This window comes from Mixophyes fleayi, chromosome 4 (genome assembly GCF_038048845.1).
Source record: "Mixophyes fleayi isolate aMixFle1 chromosome 4, aMixFle1.hap1, whole genome shotgun sequence".
In the NCBI taxonomy this organism is placed as follows: domain Eukaryota; kingdom Metazoa; phylum Chordata; class Amphibia; order Anura; family Limnodynastidae; genus Mixophyes; species Mixophyes fleayi.
The window spans coordinates 331391753-331409265 of record NC_134405.1 but is presented as its reverse complement, the minus strand read 5'-3'; the positions used below and the strand labels follow the sequence as shown (position 1 = coordinate 331409265).

Sequence of the window (17513 nt, the reverse complement as noted above, 5' to 3'; positions counted from 1 at the left end):
GATTACAATAGCTTAAAGTAAATAGAGGTGGATAACAAGTCCCAGCAAGGCCTGTTACCCAGAAGCCTACAGGTTGCCTAGACCTGCCAATGATAATAGGATACTGATATTATATAAAAAAACCTTTGTGAGGAATACGCTTTTCAGAATGAAGTCAAGCGCATTATTTAATTGCCAATATTGCACTTAAGAAAACACACAGAATTATTGATTAGTTTATTTAATGTCATCATTGCCCTATTCGATTATACTTTGACCAGTATGGGTAAAGCACCCCTGTTTAATCGTTACAACACCACAGTTCAATAATAATTAATTCAATAGTGTTACATATTGTTCCACTAGTTTCATTTGAAATTAAGGGGTATATTCACTAAACTGCGGGTTTGAAAAACCTATAGAAACCAATCAGATTCTAGTTGTCATTGTGTAGAATGTACTAAATAAACGATCGCTGGAATCTGATTGGTTGCTATATGCAACATCTCCACTTTTTCAAGCCCGCAGTTTAGTAAATATACCCCTATGGCCCTCAACTTTAAGCAGCATCTTCCATTGTTATTTTTATGGCCTGTAGGATTTATTTGTCAGCTGTATGGTATAAGATTTCTGCAAATTCACATTAGGGAAGAAAATGCCACATCCAATTAAAGATCATTTTAAGAACTCGATACATTTGCAGATTACTTGCATAGATAGTCTCATAGCTCGTCACAACAAATAGTACACACAGTTCAAAATGCATCAAAACTATTTTTAAAAGAGATAACTCCTTTATTTTATTTATTTATTTTTGGGATAAACCCCTAACCCCTATTCCCTTCACTAGCAGAGTCATGAGATTTCCATGCCTGGGATCACTGTGGTTTTGGAAAAATTGACCCAAGCTGGCTCTTGTTTTCCCATGATGTTGCTGCAGGGTTCACAGCCTGGAATTTGAAAGTAAATTATCGGAGGGAGTTTGTTGAATCAGCTGAAAGGATTATATGTATCACCAACCTCAGACCTTCCAACGTCAACCCTTCCACCAAGTAGAAAATTAAGATCTCCATTTCATAAAAATTACCTGTAATTAACTGATGACAATATTTTTTTTAGAAATATCAATCTATTAACTCAGAACAGGAAACTGCATTGTTAGTATTTTGTATTTGGTTGAATGGTCTGTAAGATGTGTTTTGTAGTTATTTATATTTAAACTCTAGTCTGTGGGACCTGGAGCATCTTAGAAGAAGTTTCTCCCAAACCGCAGGGTTCTAAATGTCTGAACTCCGTAGTTCTGCTCGATTGGTAAGCAAAAATAAAAACCATTTGATTTTAAGTGAATTAATTTCTACTGCTCAAAGTGAATTAATTCCTATTAAAACAATTAAGTATGCATAGTTTTCAGCATCGCAGGTGGTCCTAAGGAAAATGCTGCCTGAGGCGATGTTTGTAATGCTGCAGGGAGGCGGGGCAGTACAGCCGTATCTGTCACCTTGTAGAGTCCAAAATGTGGGTTTGAAAAGTGAAGATATTGCCCATAGCAACCAATCAGATTGTTGCTGTCATTTTGTAGACTGTACTAAATAAATGAGAACTAGAATATGATTGGTTGCTATAGGCAACAACTCCACTTTTTCAAACCCGCAGTGTAGGAAGCTCTAACTCGAAGCATTTATTCAAATGAAACCGATTCCATCAGCTCTTATTCATACCCTGCAATAATCCAGATTGTGGCACCTCCAGGTCCCCAAGCTTTTCAAAAAGTGGGTGTGGCCTCAGGCAAATGTGGATGTTGTATGGAGCAGGGATTGGTTGGGATCTGGGTGGGTGCTTTTGTGCTCCTCGTGGGTGGGGCTTACTATTTCCTTATTTTGCCCTTGTAAATGTAAATTGGGCTCATTCACTGACAATGCCTGTGGAAGCACCCCAGGCCCTGGGGAGGAGCGCCCTACCAAAATGGGAATATAGTCAAAGTAATATAATTCCCTTTTCACCATATGAAGTATTATTATTGATGTTATTTACCCATTAGATTTATATCTCTTCATGGCCATGCCAGCTGTATAGCGCCTACAAACATGATGTCTGACGTTGCTGAGAACTGTTGAATTCTGCTGGTTCCTTATTGGTATTTAAACTGTAATCTGTAGCAGAGGTAGACATCCTGTGGTTCTCTAGCTGCTGCAGAACTACAAGTCCCAGCAGATCCCTACAAGCCAAAGATTGGCAGGGCAATGCGGGAGACTTGTGCTTCCACAATCGCTGGAGAACCACGGCTTGCCCGTCTGGTCTGTAGTCCTGATATAATATAACCACCACCGCTCCCTGTTATACACCAATAAACCCATGAGACATTACTACACAAAGGCCAGGAGTCCTTCTGTTATATACATGTCTAATAAAAACTAAATACCTTGTTCTTCAAAGTACCTAACACAGTGTTATGGTTTAAAATAAATCTTACCCCCCATCCAACAAATAAAACACTACAGTGTACAAAGTATGCCCCCCCCCCTTCCCTTCCACTACTACAGGTAGAAATGTAGACAATTTGTTATGCCACGTTGCCACAGGTGCTCCCAGGTCTTATCTTCTTCTCCTCTAGCGCTCAGTCCAACATCTTCTCCTGCTTCTTTCCTTCTTTTTTCTTCTTTTTCGACTCTGTGAGAGAGAAATAGGTGACGTATTAGTCTCTATATAGACATCCTATGCACGCACAGGGTAGAACAACTCACAGGGGAGAAGAAAATAGCTTTATATTAATTTGCTCTTTTGCTACTTGGTATTTCCAGAACACATATATTAGGTGTTGATAGAGACGTCATACTGGGTCACAGATGAAGCTGAACAGTTCTCGTATTCTTCAACTGTGTTCATTGGACACTGTGGCTTGTAGACTGTTCTAGGACAGGACACCGCCACCTGTTTTTGCCATGTATATGTATATTATGCATGTATTTGGGTTTACTTCACCAAAGGAGTTACCTGGAATAGTGGAAATCCTGGAAAGTGGATGCAAATGTTGTAAACTATGACAGTGGTACAGTACAGCTAATAAAATAGGGATATAAGGCCCCGGAGGCACGAGTGTGGATAACCCATTGTGGGTATAGTCGTGAGTTCTGTGGTCAAGTGTGTGGGCCACGGTTGCATGTTGAGAGGAAAGAGTACAGAGTTGTGAGCCGCTCTCAAGTTCAGAGATGAGCTGAATCTACAATATACAATCTGTCTAAGTCCTGCGAGAGACAGAAACCAGTAGATCTGCAGAGATTGAGATCCCAATAGAGAGAAGACAGAATGTGAAGCACAAGTAAGTGTGCTGACTAGGGGATCATCATCATCTATTTATATAGCACCACTGATTCCGCAGCGCTGTACAGAGAACTCATTCACATCAGTCCCTGCCCCATTGGAGCTTAAAGTCCCTAACTTACACAGACAGACTAGGGTCAATTTAATAGCAGCCAATTAACCTACCAGTATGTTTTTGGAGTGCGGGAGGAAACCGGAGCACCCGGAGGAAACCCACGCAAACACGGGGCAAACATACAAACTCCACACATATAAGGCCATGGTCAGGAATTGAACTCATGACCCCAGCGCTGTAAGGCAGAAGTGCTAACCACTGAGCGCTGTACAGAGAACTCACTCACATCAGTCCCTGCCCCATTGGGGCTTACAGTCTAAATTCCCTAACATACACACACTCACACACAGACAGACAGAGACTAGGGTCAATTTTGATAGCAGCCAATTAACCTACCAGTATGTTTTTGTTGTGTATGATGTGTTACTCTGAGTGTCCGGCGCAGACAAGTTTTGTGGCTTTTTACCCATAAACAATGACAATAAGTCAGATATAAAAGTGTGAATCCCTGGTCATAGCGGTACCCAAGCAACTTTGTGGTTGTAACTATGTATATGAGAACTGCAGTTGAACACAAGCTAAGAGAATCTGAATGTGGATTATTACACTGGTGGGAAGCTTATGGGAGCGCATGGAACAACATTTATCCTGCATGGAACAGCCAGATCAACCGGGCGGAGTCAGGGGAATTTAGATCAGTTACTCTAATGCTACAGTTTATTCAAGAAGAAGCAGAGAGGTGAGCGCCCCACAGCATGTGAGTGTCAGCTCTTGAACCCAGTCTTGTACTCCTGATGTGCTGATGTGCTTTTTTTTGCAAAATACACACACTACCACCATCCACACAGGCAAACAGGTTATAAGAACATATACTAAGAATTGTCTCCAACAGACAGAATAGGAGAAGTCACACTTTCCCGAAATGTCCGAGAGTCTCCCAAATTTCGGGTAGGTCTCCCGGGCTCCCGCTCTGGCCATTCTCCCACATTGCGCAGGACAGGGGCTTGTATTACGAGACTTGCGGCAAGTCGCGTCCTTTTGCCCACTCCCCTGCGGCCAAATGACGCAATTGCAATTTTGGCTCCTGTCCCCTCCACGGCTGCACTTCATCTCAGGGGCAAACGCAGGATTTGCAGAGGGGGGTTTCCACATCACACCACCAGTGGGCGTGACCAGCATGCATGGGGGCGTGGCTATATTAGACAGTGCTTGGCTGCTCTCCAACTCTTCCTATCCCTACAATATACATGGGCCATGCTGCGTGCACTACTGTTAGGTGCACGCAGCTCTCTCTTTTCGAGCAGAGCCGTGTGAAGTGGGGGCAGGGTCCAGCCACCTCAATTATACAGTGCCCCAGGCTTGAATGGGGGTTTCCAGGCACTAGTAACCCCCCCTCCTCAGTTTGCCTATGCACCTCCCACCGGGATCTCTCAGAAGGCAGAAAGATAAAGTTGCCAAGTATGGGAGAAATGGTACAGTCCAGTTGCCTATATGTATGTCGGTATCAAAAACAAAAATGGCATTTGATAATCAGCGGTTTGCAGTTTGGGCAGCTTTTGCTGTCGGCCAACAAATGCATTTGACAGCTGAGTGATATCATTGCATTGCAGTGTAATACAGATTATAATCTTCTTTTTTCCAGTGTAAACTAAGAACGGAAAAAAATCCAGCAAAATAAATCTGTATTTGCTGCCCTGCATATGGGCACCCTGGCGTTAGATGACAGGTATGTACAGAGGGGACAGCAACTTACTTCTGCCTGTTTGCAGTGACTCACAGACTGTGACCGAGTGAAGCGTACGAGAGCCCAGGGAGAGCGGGGGAGTTAGACCACAAAGAATAATTCAAGGCCTTTAACGGGATGGATCCACTTTGAATTCAAGATGTTGTGTCACTCATCATTGCCATGCAAGGGAGGGAACAGCAGGCAGCCGGTCACAGCTCAGACTGCAGGACCAAGCTTTGTTTTGTGCCGGGCATTCTTGTTTTGCATTTACCCTCCTCTCTGTTTTCAGCTGTGCATCTTTTCTTCCCGGCAGATTATAAAATACATGTGGGGGGGGGGGGGATAAATTGGTGTCAGAGGAATTTATTTCCTCATCCAGTGCTTTTTTGGAGTAGCATAGCTATGGGGATTAACCCCTCTGATATATTGCGGCCTGAATGTCTCCCTGGTTGCTTGGCATAAAGGACTAAATACAATTGTGGGCGGCCATTTTGTTTTTCACGCTGACGATGAAAGCAGTCTGTGATTAACAATACCATAATAACAACTACAAATGAGTGGAACAGTAGAACACGTTTCAGAATTCAATGTATTCTACTTCTCGCTGATCAGCTTGTTGTGAGCATATAAAGTAGTCACGAGCATTATATGGTAACAATTCCTCAATGGCTTGTAGTATCCTTCTCCCCGATACAACATACTTACCAACCTTTTATCCCTCCCCTTCGGGTGATCCCAGAGGGGAGGTGAAGTGTGAGGGCGGAACGGGGGTGGGTTGCGTAAAAGTGACACGATTCACCCCAAATCGCGTCATGGAGGCGGCGAGAATGGCCTGTACTTTCAGGAGTCCGGGAGACCTATCCGGAATCCGGGAGTCTCCTGGTCATTTCGGGAGAGTGGGCATGTATGCTATACAATGTACAGCTTAATTACTCATCAGCATTTTCTGTAAAACAAAGTTATTCACTTTACGTGTCATTTATTACAAACCCCACACAGATAGGAGTCTGGTTGGAATCAAACTCATGACCTCAATGTTGTGAGGCAGCAATTCTTACCATTGTGCACCCCCCCCCCTCTCCCCCTCTCCTACACCCAAGAAAATCACCCCTCCTCTTCACCTAATGCCATTTGATTGTCGGGCTTTCAGATACAAACATACTTGCATTTCATGAAAAATTAGCAATAACTGAAGGATTTTGCCTAAAATAATCCCCTTTCGCTATGAAGGACAGAACCGAGCATCTGAGATTTCTCTCAGTGCCGTCTCAGCAGTAGAAAGGAGCAGCTGCCAATCTCCATTCAGTTTTCCGCCTTCGCTCTGATATACCGTACAATAAGCCATTGTTTTATCCCTGGAGATATTACAGGACATCAACACAAACCTTATTTTGTCTCCCCCTTGCAGTACCAGGGAGCGAATAAAGCAGATCATTCCTCTCTCACGTCAAAAGTGCCCCACTAGAGGCTCCTGCGCTCTCTACAGTATCTCACTTCATGCCGAAACAAGAGACCAGAGTGGTTCTGGGTCAATGAAACCATATAACAGCCAGGTGGGTTGGGTGTCAGCCAAATACTCTGAACCACAATTCAATGCAAATTCCACATCTCGCTGTAACAGAAGTACTTTTGTCTGAGTTTGGGAGAGAGCCAGGTGTAAAATGTAATTATAGGAAAAAATTTGAGTCACAGGCGAGTAACACAGGCCCGTAGCTATAAATGTCATTGTATACACACAATAAGAGATTTTTATTAATATTTTCTAGATTAACATTTGTGTCCCTTTAATCGGTCATACCTATCATAGGGGTTTGTTAAGCACATGAGAATGTAGGACATACCATTTGATGTTTAGCTGTTTAAGTTCATCTGTGTCCTATGCGGAGAGCGATACCTAATACTAGTGATGTTTTATGTAAATGAGAGATAGGAAGGAGACCATAATTGCCTACTCTCCCGGAATGTCCGGGAGACTCTCGAATTTTTGTGAGTTCTCCCGGACTCCCGAGAGAGCAGGAAAACATCCCGGATGCAGCCATCTCCGTTGTTGAAGAGGGGCTAAACATGCCATCGTGGTCCCACCCCCCTACTGCGATTGCCCAAAATTATCTATGATTGACCGGGGCAACAGTGCAACACTCGTGGCCACGCCCCCTCGATGGACCCTCTACCGGACAGCTGCCTTCAAAAGTAGGCACGTATGATAGAGACTAAGGGCCTGATTCATTAAGGGTTGTAATTTTGTGGGTACAATAAACACAATTACCCAGCATGCCTTGCCAGGTATCGGCTGGCTATCTGCTGGCAAAACATGCTGGAACTTGTAGTTTCACAACACCTGGAGGGCCACAGGTTGGCCAGGCCTGTATTGGACGCATCCTGCAGTGTATTTATTGCCTGTTAGAGCAGAGCACCCCTACACCCGAATGCATCACCGCACGTATCTCCAAATCCGCTCCCTGTGGAATTCGGGCAAACCGAGGGGGGGGGGGGGGTCCTAGTGCATGGAAACCCCGTCCAAGCCTGGGGCACTGTATAATTGGGGTGGCTGGACCCTGTCTCTGCTTCACACGGCTCAGTAGTGCACGCAGCGTTGCCCATGTATATTATGGTGAAAGGAAGAGCTGGAGAGCAGCCAAGCACTGTCTAAAATTATAGCCACGCCCACTGGCGGCATGATGTGGAAACCCCCTCTACAAAGCCTGCATTTACCCCCGACGTATACCCGATGATTTATGTGCGTTTTAAAACAAACACACATTGCTCTCAGTATACGTCCCTTAATGAATCAGGCCCAAAGTAGTTATTATTTTTTTTATTTCTTTAGCGCCAACATTTTCTGTACTGCTGTACGGTCAGAAGCTTTGTACTCAGGCACGCCAGTCCTTATGCAAGCAGAGCTTACAATCTAATTTTACCGGCCACCATGTTGTAGTAGCTTAGAACAAAAATCTCCTCCCACCCACCTCACCCTATTGCTACTGCAGCTTTAAGGAGAGAGCCTAACTTAGGTCTGAGCATACATGTCGTTGGACCTAGGAGAGCGTGAGGGTTTTTCAGTTTGGCCCATTGTGTGAAATCCTTTATCTACAATGAGATTAGCACACTAGCTTCTGTGTAACTGATTGAAGGTTAATGGAAACAGGTTCCCCCCCTTAGTCCTATCATGACAAATAATGTATGGGTGAGTGATCTTGATGTGCTAGGGCTCAGTGTTAATATTAAGCCTCCTCAGATCCTAGCAGATCTAAGTTGTCCTATTACCAGAGATCACTGTGTAATCGTATCCATATTCTAGTTTCTTCTTGCCAAGCCTGACCACTGACCTAAGACAGGTCAAGTATTTATTATTATTATTATTAATATTTATTTATAAGGCGCCACAAGGCATCCGCAGCGCCGTACAGAGACAAACAAAATCACAATACAATGGGAGACAGCACAGTACAGTAAACACAGCAACTCAGTATGCTCAATGCACAGCTAGAGAGGGCGGGGAAGGGGGAGGGAGGATCCGCAAACGACGGGGCCCAAGAAGGAGGGCGCGGAAGACAGGGAGACCCCCAGGGGGGAGGAGGGAGCGAGAGTGGACGTGGGGTGGAGGACCCTCGAGGAGGAGGGCTAAGTAGCTGGAGAGCAGAGTTAGAAGTGGTGGAAACAGGAGGAGAGATGGCCCTGCTCAGAGGAGCGTACAATCTAAGGTATAATATTACCTTAATATTACCAATATAATATTACCAATCTAACTTACAATATAAGTTACTTATTTAATCATAAGTAACATTATTTTTAGAGGGCTGAACCCTATCCATGACTAAGTGTCACATACAGGGCCTGAGTCATTGAGGAGAGCAAAGCATAAAAAAAGGAGTAACTTTGCACCGTGGCAAAACCATGTTGCATTGGAGGGGGAGGTAAATTTAAAATGTGGGGCAGAGGCGGGCTGGGACGGGGGCCGCCGATGCAATATTTTGGCGTAATAACCGGCGGCCGCATCACATGACATGCGACATGACAACGACGTGGCCGCATCGCATGTCATGTGATGCGGCCGCCTGTGCGTCCCTCCCCTGGGCTGAAACCTGCCAGGCCGCGCCTGATGTGGGGACAGGTTTATAGTTGGGGTAGGGCATGTCCTTGATGAACTTTAAATTTCAGTGTAAAAATAAAGCTAACAAGTATTTGTGTGCTACACGAATAAGCAGCCAGTATTTAACTTATGTGCAAAATAATAAACTAATTTTCACCCCTTGTATTGTAACATGGTTTGCCGAGGAGCAAACATACTATTTTTTTTTGCTTTTCTCTCCTTAATGACTACCAAACCCTCACCACGGCCCTGAAGTATCACTTGACACCAGTCCACACAAGAGGTTCCGAGAAAAGCATGCAAGCTATTGATCAACTTACAGAATGCAGCATGATCCGGGTAAAAGAATGTTGTGAGACTTGAGCCTCTTATTGCGTCAATGTAAAAAGAATAACTAAAATGACAATAAAGCCACTAGTCCGGTTTCATAGACTCTCTTTGTCCCCCCTCCCTCTCCCTTGTACAAGCCATCTGGCTTGCCTGAGCTTGTCTTGGGAATAATAGTAACTATTGTAGCCGGCCTATGGAATGAACAATATGAAAATGCACTGGGCTCCTCTCCCTCTGGCCTACAATGCATCAGCCGCCTGCAGATCCTATCTGCACACTACGGCTCTGAGATAGGGCCGCGTGAATAAAGAGCGCTCCAAGTTATCTTCTCTTCCATTCATTATTTGCTCTCTAAACGAATGAGGAGCTGCAGGAGATCAAACACAGACGCTGCTGGCGGATGCCCAGGGAGCTGGGACTCTGCTTTGCTTAAACCTAGGTTTAGTCATTTTTATCTAAATGAGGTATTAGGGGGTCTGATGTAAAACTGTATAAAGTCACAGCGTCTGCGGATAATTAGTGCACAGAAGTTTATCGGAAAATGTGTTTCTATTGGAGAGAGGGGCTTTAAACACACATACATTTTAACCCTTTATAGGCATATCTTTGACAAAACAGATTTGTGGTTTATGTTGTAGGAAGAAAAGTGTGACGTGTTATTACAGGGTTAACTTAAAACCATCTGCCCCGTAGGTGACTCACTGATTGGATGACACAAGAACAGACAGACATTTTTTCTGCTAAATCATCGTTGTCCTAATATTTACAGGATGCGCTAATAGGGATGAATGGGGCATCTATGGGTTCACTAGTTTTTCTGCCCCAAATGCACTTATTATAATCATACTTGTCAACTCTCCCGGAATGTCCGAGACACTCCCAAAAATCGGGTCGGTCTCACGGACTCCCGAGAGGGGCCAAATATCCTGCATCCCGCAATTGCAGGGCTAAAATGACGGGATTCGCGGTGAATCGCGTCATTTTGGCCCCACCCCCCACGACAAAATGGCACATTTGTTGCGGGGGGGCAAAATGGCGCGTTTTGCTGGGCCCCACCCCCTCCGCCCTCTAGACACGACCCTCTCCCGGATACAGCTTGCCAGATGTAGGCAAGTATGATTATAATTCACCACAGTGTTACTCACACACATAGGCAAGTTCCATTAGTAATTAGATGAAATACATACAGGGTCTGATTCATCGAGGGACGTACTCTGAGCTCAAGCCGCCTCCAGTATTATACGCACATATTCAGCACGGCGCGGATCTCTAGATACGTGGGCTTTTGAAATCGAGGCAGGTTTGCTGTGCTCTACTACATCGGATGCAGCAGGAAGCGTCCAATACCGATGGGGATTATACATTTGCAAAACGACGCACAGGAAATTTAAAAAAAAAATATTGCATTATTATTACCTGATACTAATAAAGCCATTAATGTTAAACAGTAAAACAGTAAAACAAAAAGTATTTTTTGTTATTTGTTTTCCATGAAATACATTTATTAGAATGTTGTTAATGTCTACTGAGCATAAAATATATTTTTACAGTTGCTTGTGATTGCAAACACATGTTAAAGCATGTATACAGAGCCAATCAGGACTTAGAAGAAAAATATACCGACGCACCAGGTAATCATATCAGCGTTCGCCTCGCTGTGTTGTTTAAATTGTGATCTATGCTGCTGCTATAAGAACAGGGTTTGGGAGCAAGGTTTATCCAATAATCAGGAGCTTATAAGACATATATATAGGCAATAGGGGTAATTACACAGACCTTATATAGGAACTCAGATAACAGGGATCCAGGTATAGGTCTCTATTAGGAATTTCTGATCAAGAACAGCTACTAACAGATAATTTGATAGCAGCATTGTATCTATCCGTGAATGGAAAGGAGAATATAGTCCTATGAAATGTGAAATACTAGATAATAGGACACGCTGTAATCAATATTCTCTGTGTTAGCTAATTATAATCTAGCACGCAGAATATCCTATAAAAGATGCAATAGGCACCTTGATAACCTAACTAGTGTCTTGTCATAACTCCACATGGTTAAGATCAATGTATAATTGGTTATATACTCCAATATACTGAGAAATTAATCTCATTAAGAATAAATATAACTTGGAAGATACAATACCCAATTATACTATAAATCATGATAACCCGCATACATAGGCAGGATAATATACACTCCCCCTGTACCTAACAATTGTATTCCTCTAATTTATCTGGATAATCTGTTTATAATGCCAGTTAACAGGGCAGCATGAGGATCATAGTTACCCATATACAGTACAATTAGGGAAATTTACAAACTATCAACACAGCGAGGCTAGGCAGTTAGTTCTGCCAATTTTAAATTTATATTTGTTTTCAGTTTATTTCAACTCGAGTATTTACTTTATTATTTTTGCTTTTATTTCGCTACTAGTGGTACTATGGTACTAATCTGGGACTTCAACATAGTTTTAAAATGAACCAATAAAATGTATGTTTTATATCAACAAAAATTCATGAGTGCCCCTAAAAGACATGTTTTCCTTCCTTTCTATACCTCCATATGCGACTACCAATCAGGACTTAGACTAGCCCTTTCTCTGGTGCAAGAGATACGGCAGAAGAACAAGTGACTTTAAGACGCTCAGGGCTGGATTCAGACGTAACTGCGCGTGCTTGGGTTTGACACCTCCCTACTGTAAATTCACCAACCAGTTCCCTCCCCAAACTCGCAGGTTGTAGTAAGTGTCCTTTGCGCTCGCAGGATTGCATTCACGGATGTTTCTGACGATTATGAGCTCGAGCAGAGTGATTTTGTGCTCAAAATCGTCAGGTATGTGCCTTGATTAATCAGACCCATAGTATACAAAGATTGCTTTTGAAAAGTTCTCCTTCAATCTATAGCATACCATATGTTATTGTATTGCCTATATTAACTTTAATGTAATGTAAAGCAAGTGATATCTATTTTACTTATGTTTTGTTGAAAATGTCGGTCCTATGTACTGACTTATCAAGGATAACTTCACCGACATTAAGTTTATTGCACTAGATTCCCCATGGCTAAGCCAATACATCCCCCGACCCCCGCACCCCCAATTTCTGCTTTACCTCACCTGTTACCGCTGACATCACTGAATGCAAAGTCTCATTGGGTTCTAATTTTTATACTTGCCGTTACAATAATGCTGATATTAAACACAAAAGACCAGAAATGAAGCATCTGTATTGTATATTAGCCACCAGGAACTGTATTAAGCACTAGCCACCTCAAACTTTGCTCTGTACAGCAGCCTCCAGAGTTTGGTCTCTAGTCCCCCCAGGTATAGGAATCTGTATTGTATACCAGCTATCATGAATGGGGGTGTACTATGTATACTTCCAACCAAATTTGGGGTTGCTCTAGTGTCTTTCCACCAGATTAGGGTCTTTTTTTTTACACTGAACACCAGATGAGCATCAGATTGGGGTCTGTTTTGCATACTAGCCACAAGGATGGGTATTTTATAGCCACCAGATGAGATGTTTTATATGTTAGCACCCAGGGCTGCCCATACGAATTATGCCCCCCTCCCCTGACATTTTTTAACTCCAGGCCTCCTTCTCCTTGAAAGAGGAGTTTGAAAAATCTCATAGTTCAACATCAAGGTTGTGAGGTCGGCAATGACAATGAATTTTATTTTTAGAATGTAAGTTCCCCAGACATGTGGCCCCCTTACAATCCCTTTTTGTGGCCCTGCAGGCCACCACATGCTACTCTGCATTTTCTACCACATTGGGTCAACCAGTCTAGGATTTGCTTTGATTTCAAGCCACCTGATTAGGGTCTGATTTTTAAGAAGTTACAAGATGAACATCTGCCTTGTATACTGGCTAAGAAATTAGTGTCTGTTTTGTTTTCTAGCTACCAGATTGGGTGCTGTTTTGTACACTAGTCACTAAATTGGTGTATGTTTTGTACACTAGCCATTATTTTGAGGTGCTTTCTCATACTAGTCATTAGATTGTAGTCTGTTTTGTATACTAGCCGCCAGATTGACATATGTATTCTAGTGGCCAAAATGCAGCCTACTAAATGCAGCATATAGAGTCTCGCATTTTAATACTCACTTCTTTGTTTTCCCTGTTCACACAAAAACTGTTTATGTTTTAAGCTACACAAACGTTTTTTGCTCGATTTTGTTTGAACAATTTTTAGGTGCGCACCATAACGTGTCCTTGTTTCTCATTTGAAAATCCTGCTATTCGTTAGGAAAAGAGTCAGACTCCATCCACAATTTTGGACTATTTCTGTACTTGTGCCATTTACTGAAAAGGTCAATATGTGTCTGTCAGCAACATGAAGCTGTGAGACGTTCTACAGAACCTCAAGAGGTTAGTTATGAATCTTCTGCAGTTGCTACAAAAAGTTGTGGAATGTTCTGCAATAAAGAACTATAAGGTTCTCTATGTTTATATACAGTAATAATGCATTTATTGCCACTCAGAAATGCAATATATTTGCACCCTGCTTGTGGGAGATATATAATGATACAAGTCTACAAACAAACAATTACCCAGACCCCCCGCATGAAAAATTGTGATTTGCTAATGCTGCTGTCCGCTGATAAGCTCCTCACACCTAAAAACTGCCGAATTAAAGACGGAGGCTGCACCTTTACCTGCTACAAACGCAGATAGGGTATATTAGTTAGACATGGGTATGTGTAAAAAAAGCAATTACCGTATTTCCCCATGTATAAGGCGCTCCCATGTATAAGACGCACCTTACTTTTGGAAAAAAAATATTACGGTAGCTGTCCTTGCCTGCTGGATCCCCGCTGACACTCTGCCTTCTGCATCCCCGCTGACTGTCCCCACCTGCTGGATCGCGCTGACACTCTGCCTTCTGCATCCCCGCTGCCTGTCCCCCGCATGCTGGATCGCGCTGACACTCTGCCTCCTTCTGCATCCCCGCTGACTGTCCCCGCCTGCTGGATCGCGCTGACACACTGCCTCCTTCTGCATCCCCGCTGCCTGTCCCCGCCTGCTGGATCGCGCTGACACTCTGCCTTCTGCATCCCCGCTGCCTGTCCCCCGCATGCTGGATCGCGCTGACACTCTGCCTCCTTCTGCATCCCCGCTGACTGTCCCCGCCTGCTGGATCGCGCTGACACTCTGCCTTCTGCATCCCCGCTGCCTGTCCCCGCCTGCTGGATCGCGCTGACACTCTGCCTTCTGCATCCCCGCTGACTGTCCCCGCCTGCTGGATTGCGCTGACACGCTTCCTGTCCCCCTCCTACTGGATCACACCCCCCCCCCCCCCCCCTCCGCTGCCCCTGTATCGCTACCCCTGTATAAGACGCACCCAGGTTTTGGACCCAAAATTTTTGGGAAAAAGGTGCGTCTTATACATGGGGAAATACGGTAACTTAAAAGAATAGGGTTGGACAAAAGTATTTGCACAAGTAGTAATAAGTATTCTATATGACCAAAAATCCATTTGTGTTATTTGCTTGTGGGCTGAATTATATCATGTCAGGGAGGGTTGTCAGGGCGAGTTGTCATGCAGGGGTGTCAGGGAAGGTTGTCAGGGAAACAACCAAAAATCCTTGAATGCATTATCCCGATTTTGTGATGCAATTTTTTTTTTCTCTTTCCCTATCATAGTAAAGGGACACATAACGTCACAGTATTTTTATTGGATTTATCCATACAAAACCTGAATCTAAACCGCAGAATAATTTGTGAATTACATGGATGTATATAACAATTAGAAGATATAGAGGTGGTTTTACAATGTTATTATTATTATTATTATTATTATAATTGTGCAATTTTGTGGGGAAATAAAAATATCTGTCGTCCTTAACATATTACAGATGGAGTGCAGTTTATTGCAGAGTATTCTGCACCATAGCTCACAATATACTGTATTTTGAAGAAAACATTTGCAACTGTGTGTAACTGAGATTTTTGCATTTTAGGTATAAGCAGAACCTCAGGTCTTTCACTGGCTCACAGCAGTGTGCTGGGGGCTTTTTCTCTGTGTTTGTTCCTTTCTGGATAATCTCACCCTCAAGCACCTGCTATAATATAACTTGTTATAGCAACTTCCAATTCTGTACACAACATAACTTGTCAACTTTCATCACCTGACCTACGAAAGATACCGGAGGACAGGTCATGTGACAGGGGGTGGAAGGGAGGGGGCGCGGTGATGTCATTGCATCACCATAGCCCCGCACCATACTATAAACTGCCAATGTTCCCTGCATTGAATAGCGGGGGCGGGGTTTAATGACGTGATTGCGCCATTAAGCCCTGCACCCACTATTCAGTGCTTGTTCCCGCTAATCCACAAGGATCAGGGAGATGTTCTGCTCTTCCAGGAGTCCGGGAGGACTCCCCGAAATTCGGGAGTCTCCCGGAAATTCCAGGAGAGTAGGCAAGTATGGTATATAATATATTTTGCAACTGAATGAAACATCCTCATCTATAAGCAGCTAAACTAACCAGACGCCTGTGACAAGATAGCACATCATATTACCCGCTTTCTACCAAGTTCACCGTAACCCACTGCACTTCATCTGTACTATTGCCAGATCCTTGGCATATCGGCTGCGCTGGCATAATCCCTGGGAGATATCCATGAAGGCAGAGCCGTAACTTAGAATTCTAGTGCCCTGGGCGAGAAAGACAAATGCCGCCCCCCTAGTCCTCAATTTTAGCCAAATTAACCTAAAATATTCCTAAATTGCGCCCCCCTTCAGCATTGCGCCCTGGGCGGTCGCCCCTGTCGCACAGCCCTAGTTACGGCCCTGCATGAAGGTATTTGGCGTATTCTCCGGACACAAGGCTCTCCCGCTGCTGTGTGCCAAAGTGATTTCTATTCACGCCGAACAGTGTGATCAACGCAGGGAGGAAAACTGCAATCGGTGGACAATTGAGCTCTGACATACTTAACAGCTTTAGATAAAGAACCCATTCAAATGTGAGAAGGAGTTCTAGAAAGGGGGAGACCTACTTATAGTAGGATTCATCAGCCTCCACATTGCAGCATAAATGCCCAGCATTTTGTTTCCAGCCTCTCCTCGGCATAGCTGGTAAACAATATTTAAATAGGAAATTCCTTAGACATGTTGTACATTACGTGCATCAAAAATAATGCACGTTTCATCTTATTACATTCAGTAAAAGAGTCCACACCTTAAATTAATATTGTCTCCAGCTAATAAGAGTATTTGCAAATATTGCTATTCATTTCAATCTTATAGCTGAAAAACAACCAATTACATTGTGAAATGTAACACTATACACCCTCCCTCTTCATCAATTTATCTCATTTTAAACCGTAAACCGTAAAATTTAATGCACCGGTCCCGGCTGCTCAGTACTCAGCAAGGATAAATGTTGGCTGAAATCTCCAGCTCAAAATTAGATATGTTAGAAACAGCTTTAGTACATGCTTATTTTCCACCAGAAGGCAGCAGAAAAGTTATTGACAATAATCATCTTATCATTTGGGGTATATTGGGGTAGTTGGTTGAGAGCTCTGCTGTGTAACCTGCTAGGCTGGCTTAGTAACAGTTGTTGAGGAAAGGGGTGGAGACTATCAATGTGTGGGTGGAGTTATAATCATTTAGATATTAAGGGGTGTGGTCTGAGTAAATCTGGCCTAATGGGCCTAAAGTGACTTGTTTATGTGGAATGTTGGGAGGGGTAAGTGCAGTATGTTTCTCAACTACATACAGTACCATCACGCACTGGCAGATCCAGAGGGGTGGCGATCAGGGAAATTGCCACCCCCCCCGGCCCCTTCCCCCAAATAGCAATCTTCAAAACCGAGAGGTCCGATCATTGGGAAGGAAGGAACGGGGCCAACTGGGACCAACCAGACTGAAGGAGGTGCGTGGCTATGCAAAATCACCCCTCCTAATAAAAGGTCTAGGTTCGCTCCTGCCATCATGCAGTATTTCATGTGTATCCAGTTGGAAGTAGCTGATCTGACAACTTTATCTTCATCCAGCT

General features: G+C 43.6%; 1 protein-coding gene across 1 annotated transcript in view; it reads right to left on the bottom strand.

Moving 5' to 3' along the window:
* Positions 1-202: 202 nt before the first annotated feature.
* Positions 203-17513, bottom strand: part of PTN (pleiotrophin) — a 65949-nt gene continuing 48638 nt past the window's right edge. The window contains exon 5 of the mRNA XM_075210401.1: positions 203-2646. Within this exon, the coding sequence (XP_075066502.1) occupies positions 2594-2646 (53 nt within the window). The 3' untranslated portion in view covers positions 203-2593. The remainder of the gene's footprint in view (positions 2647-17513) is intronic.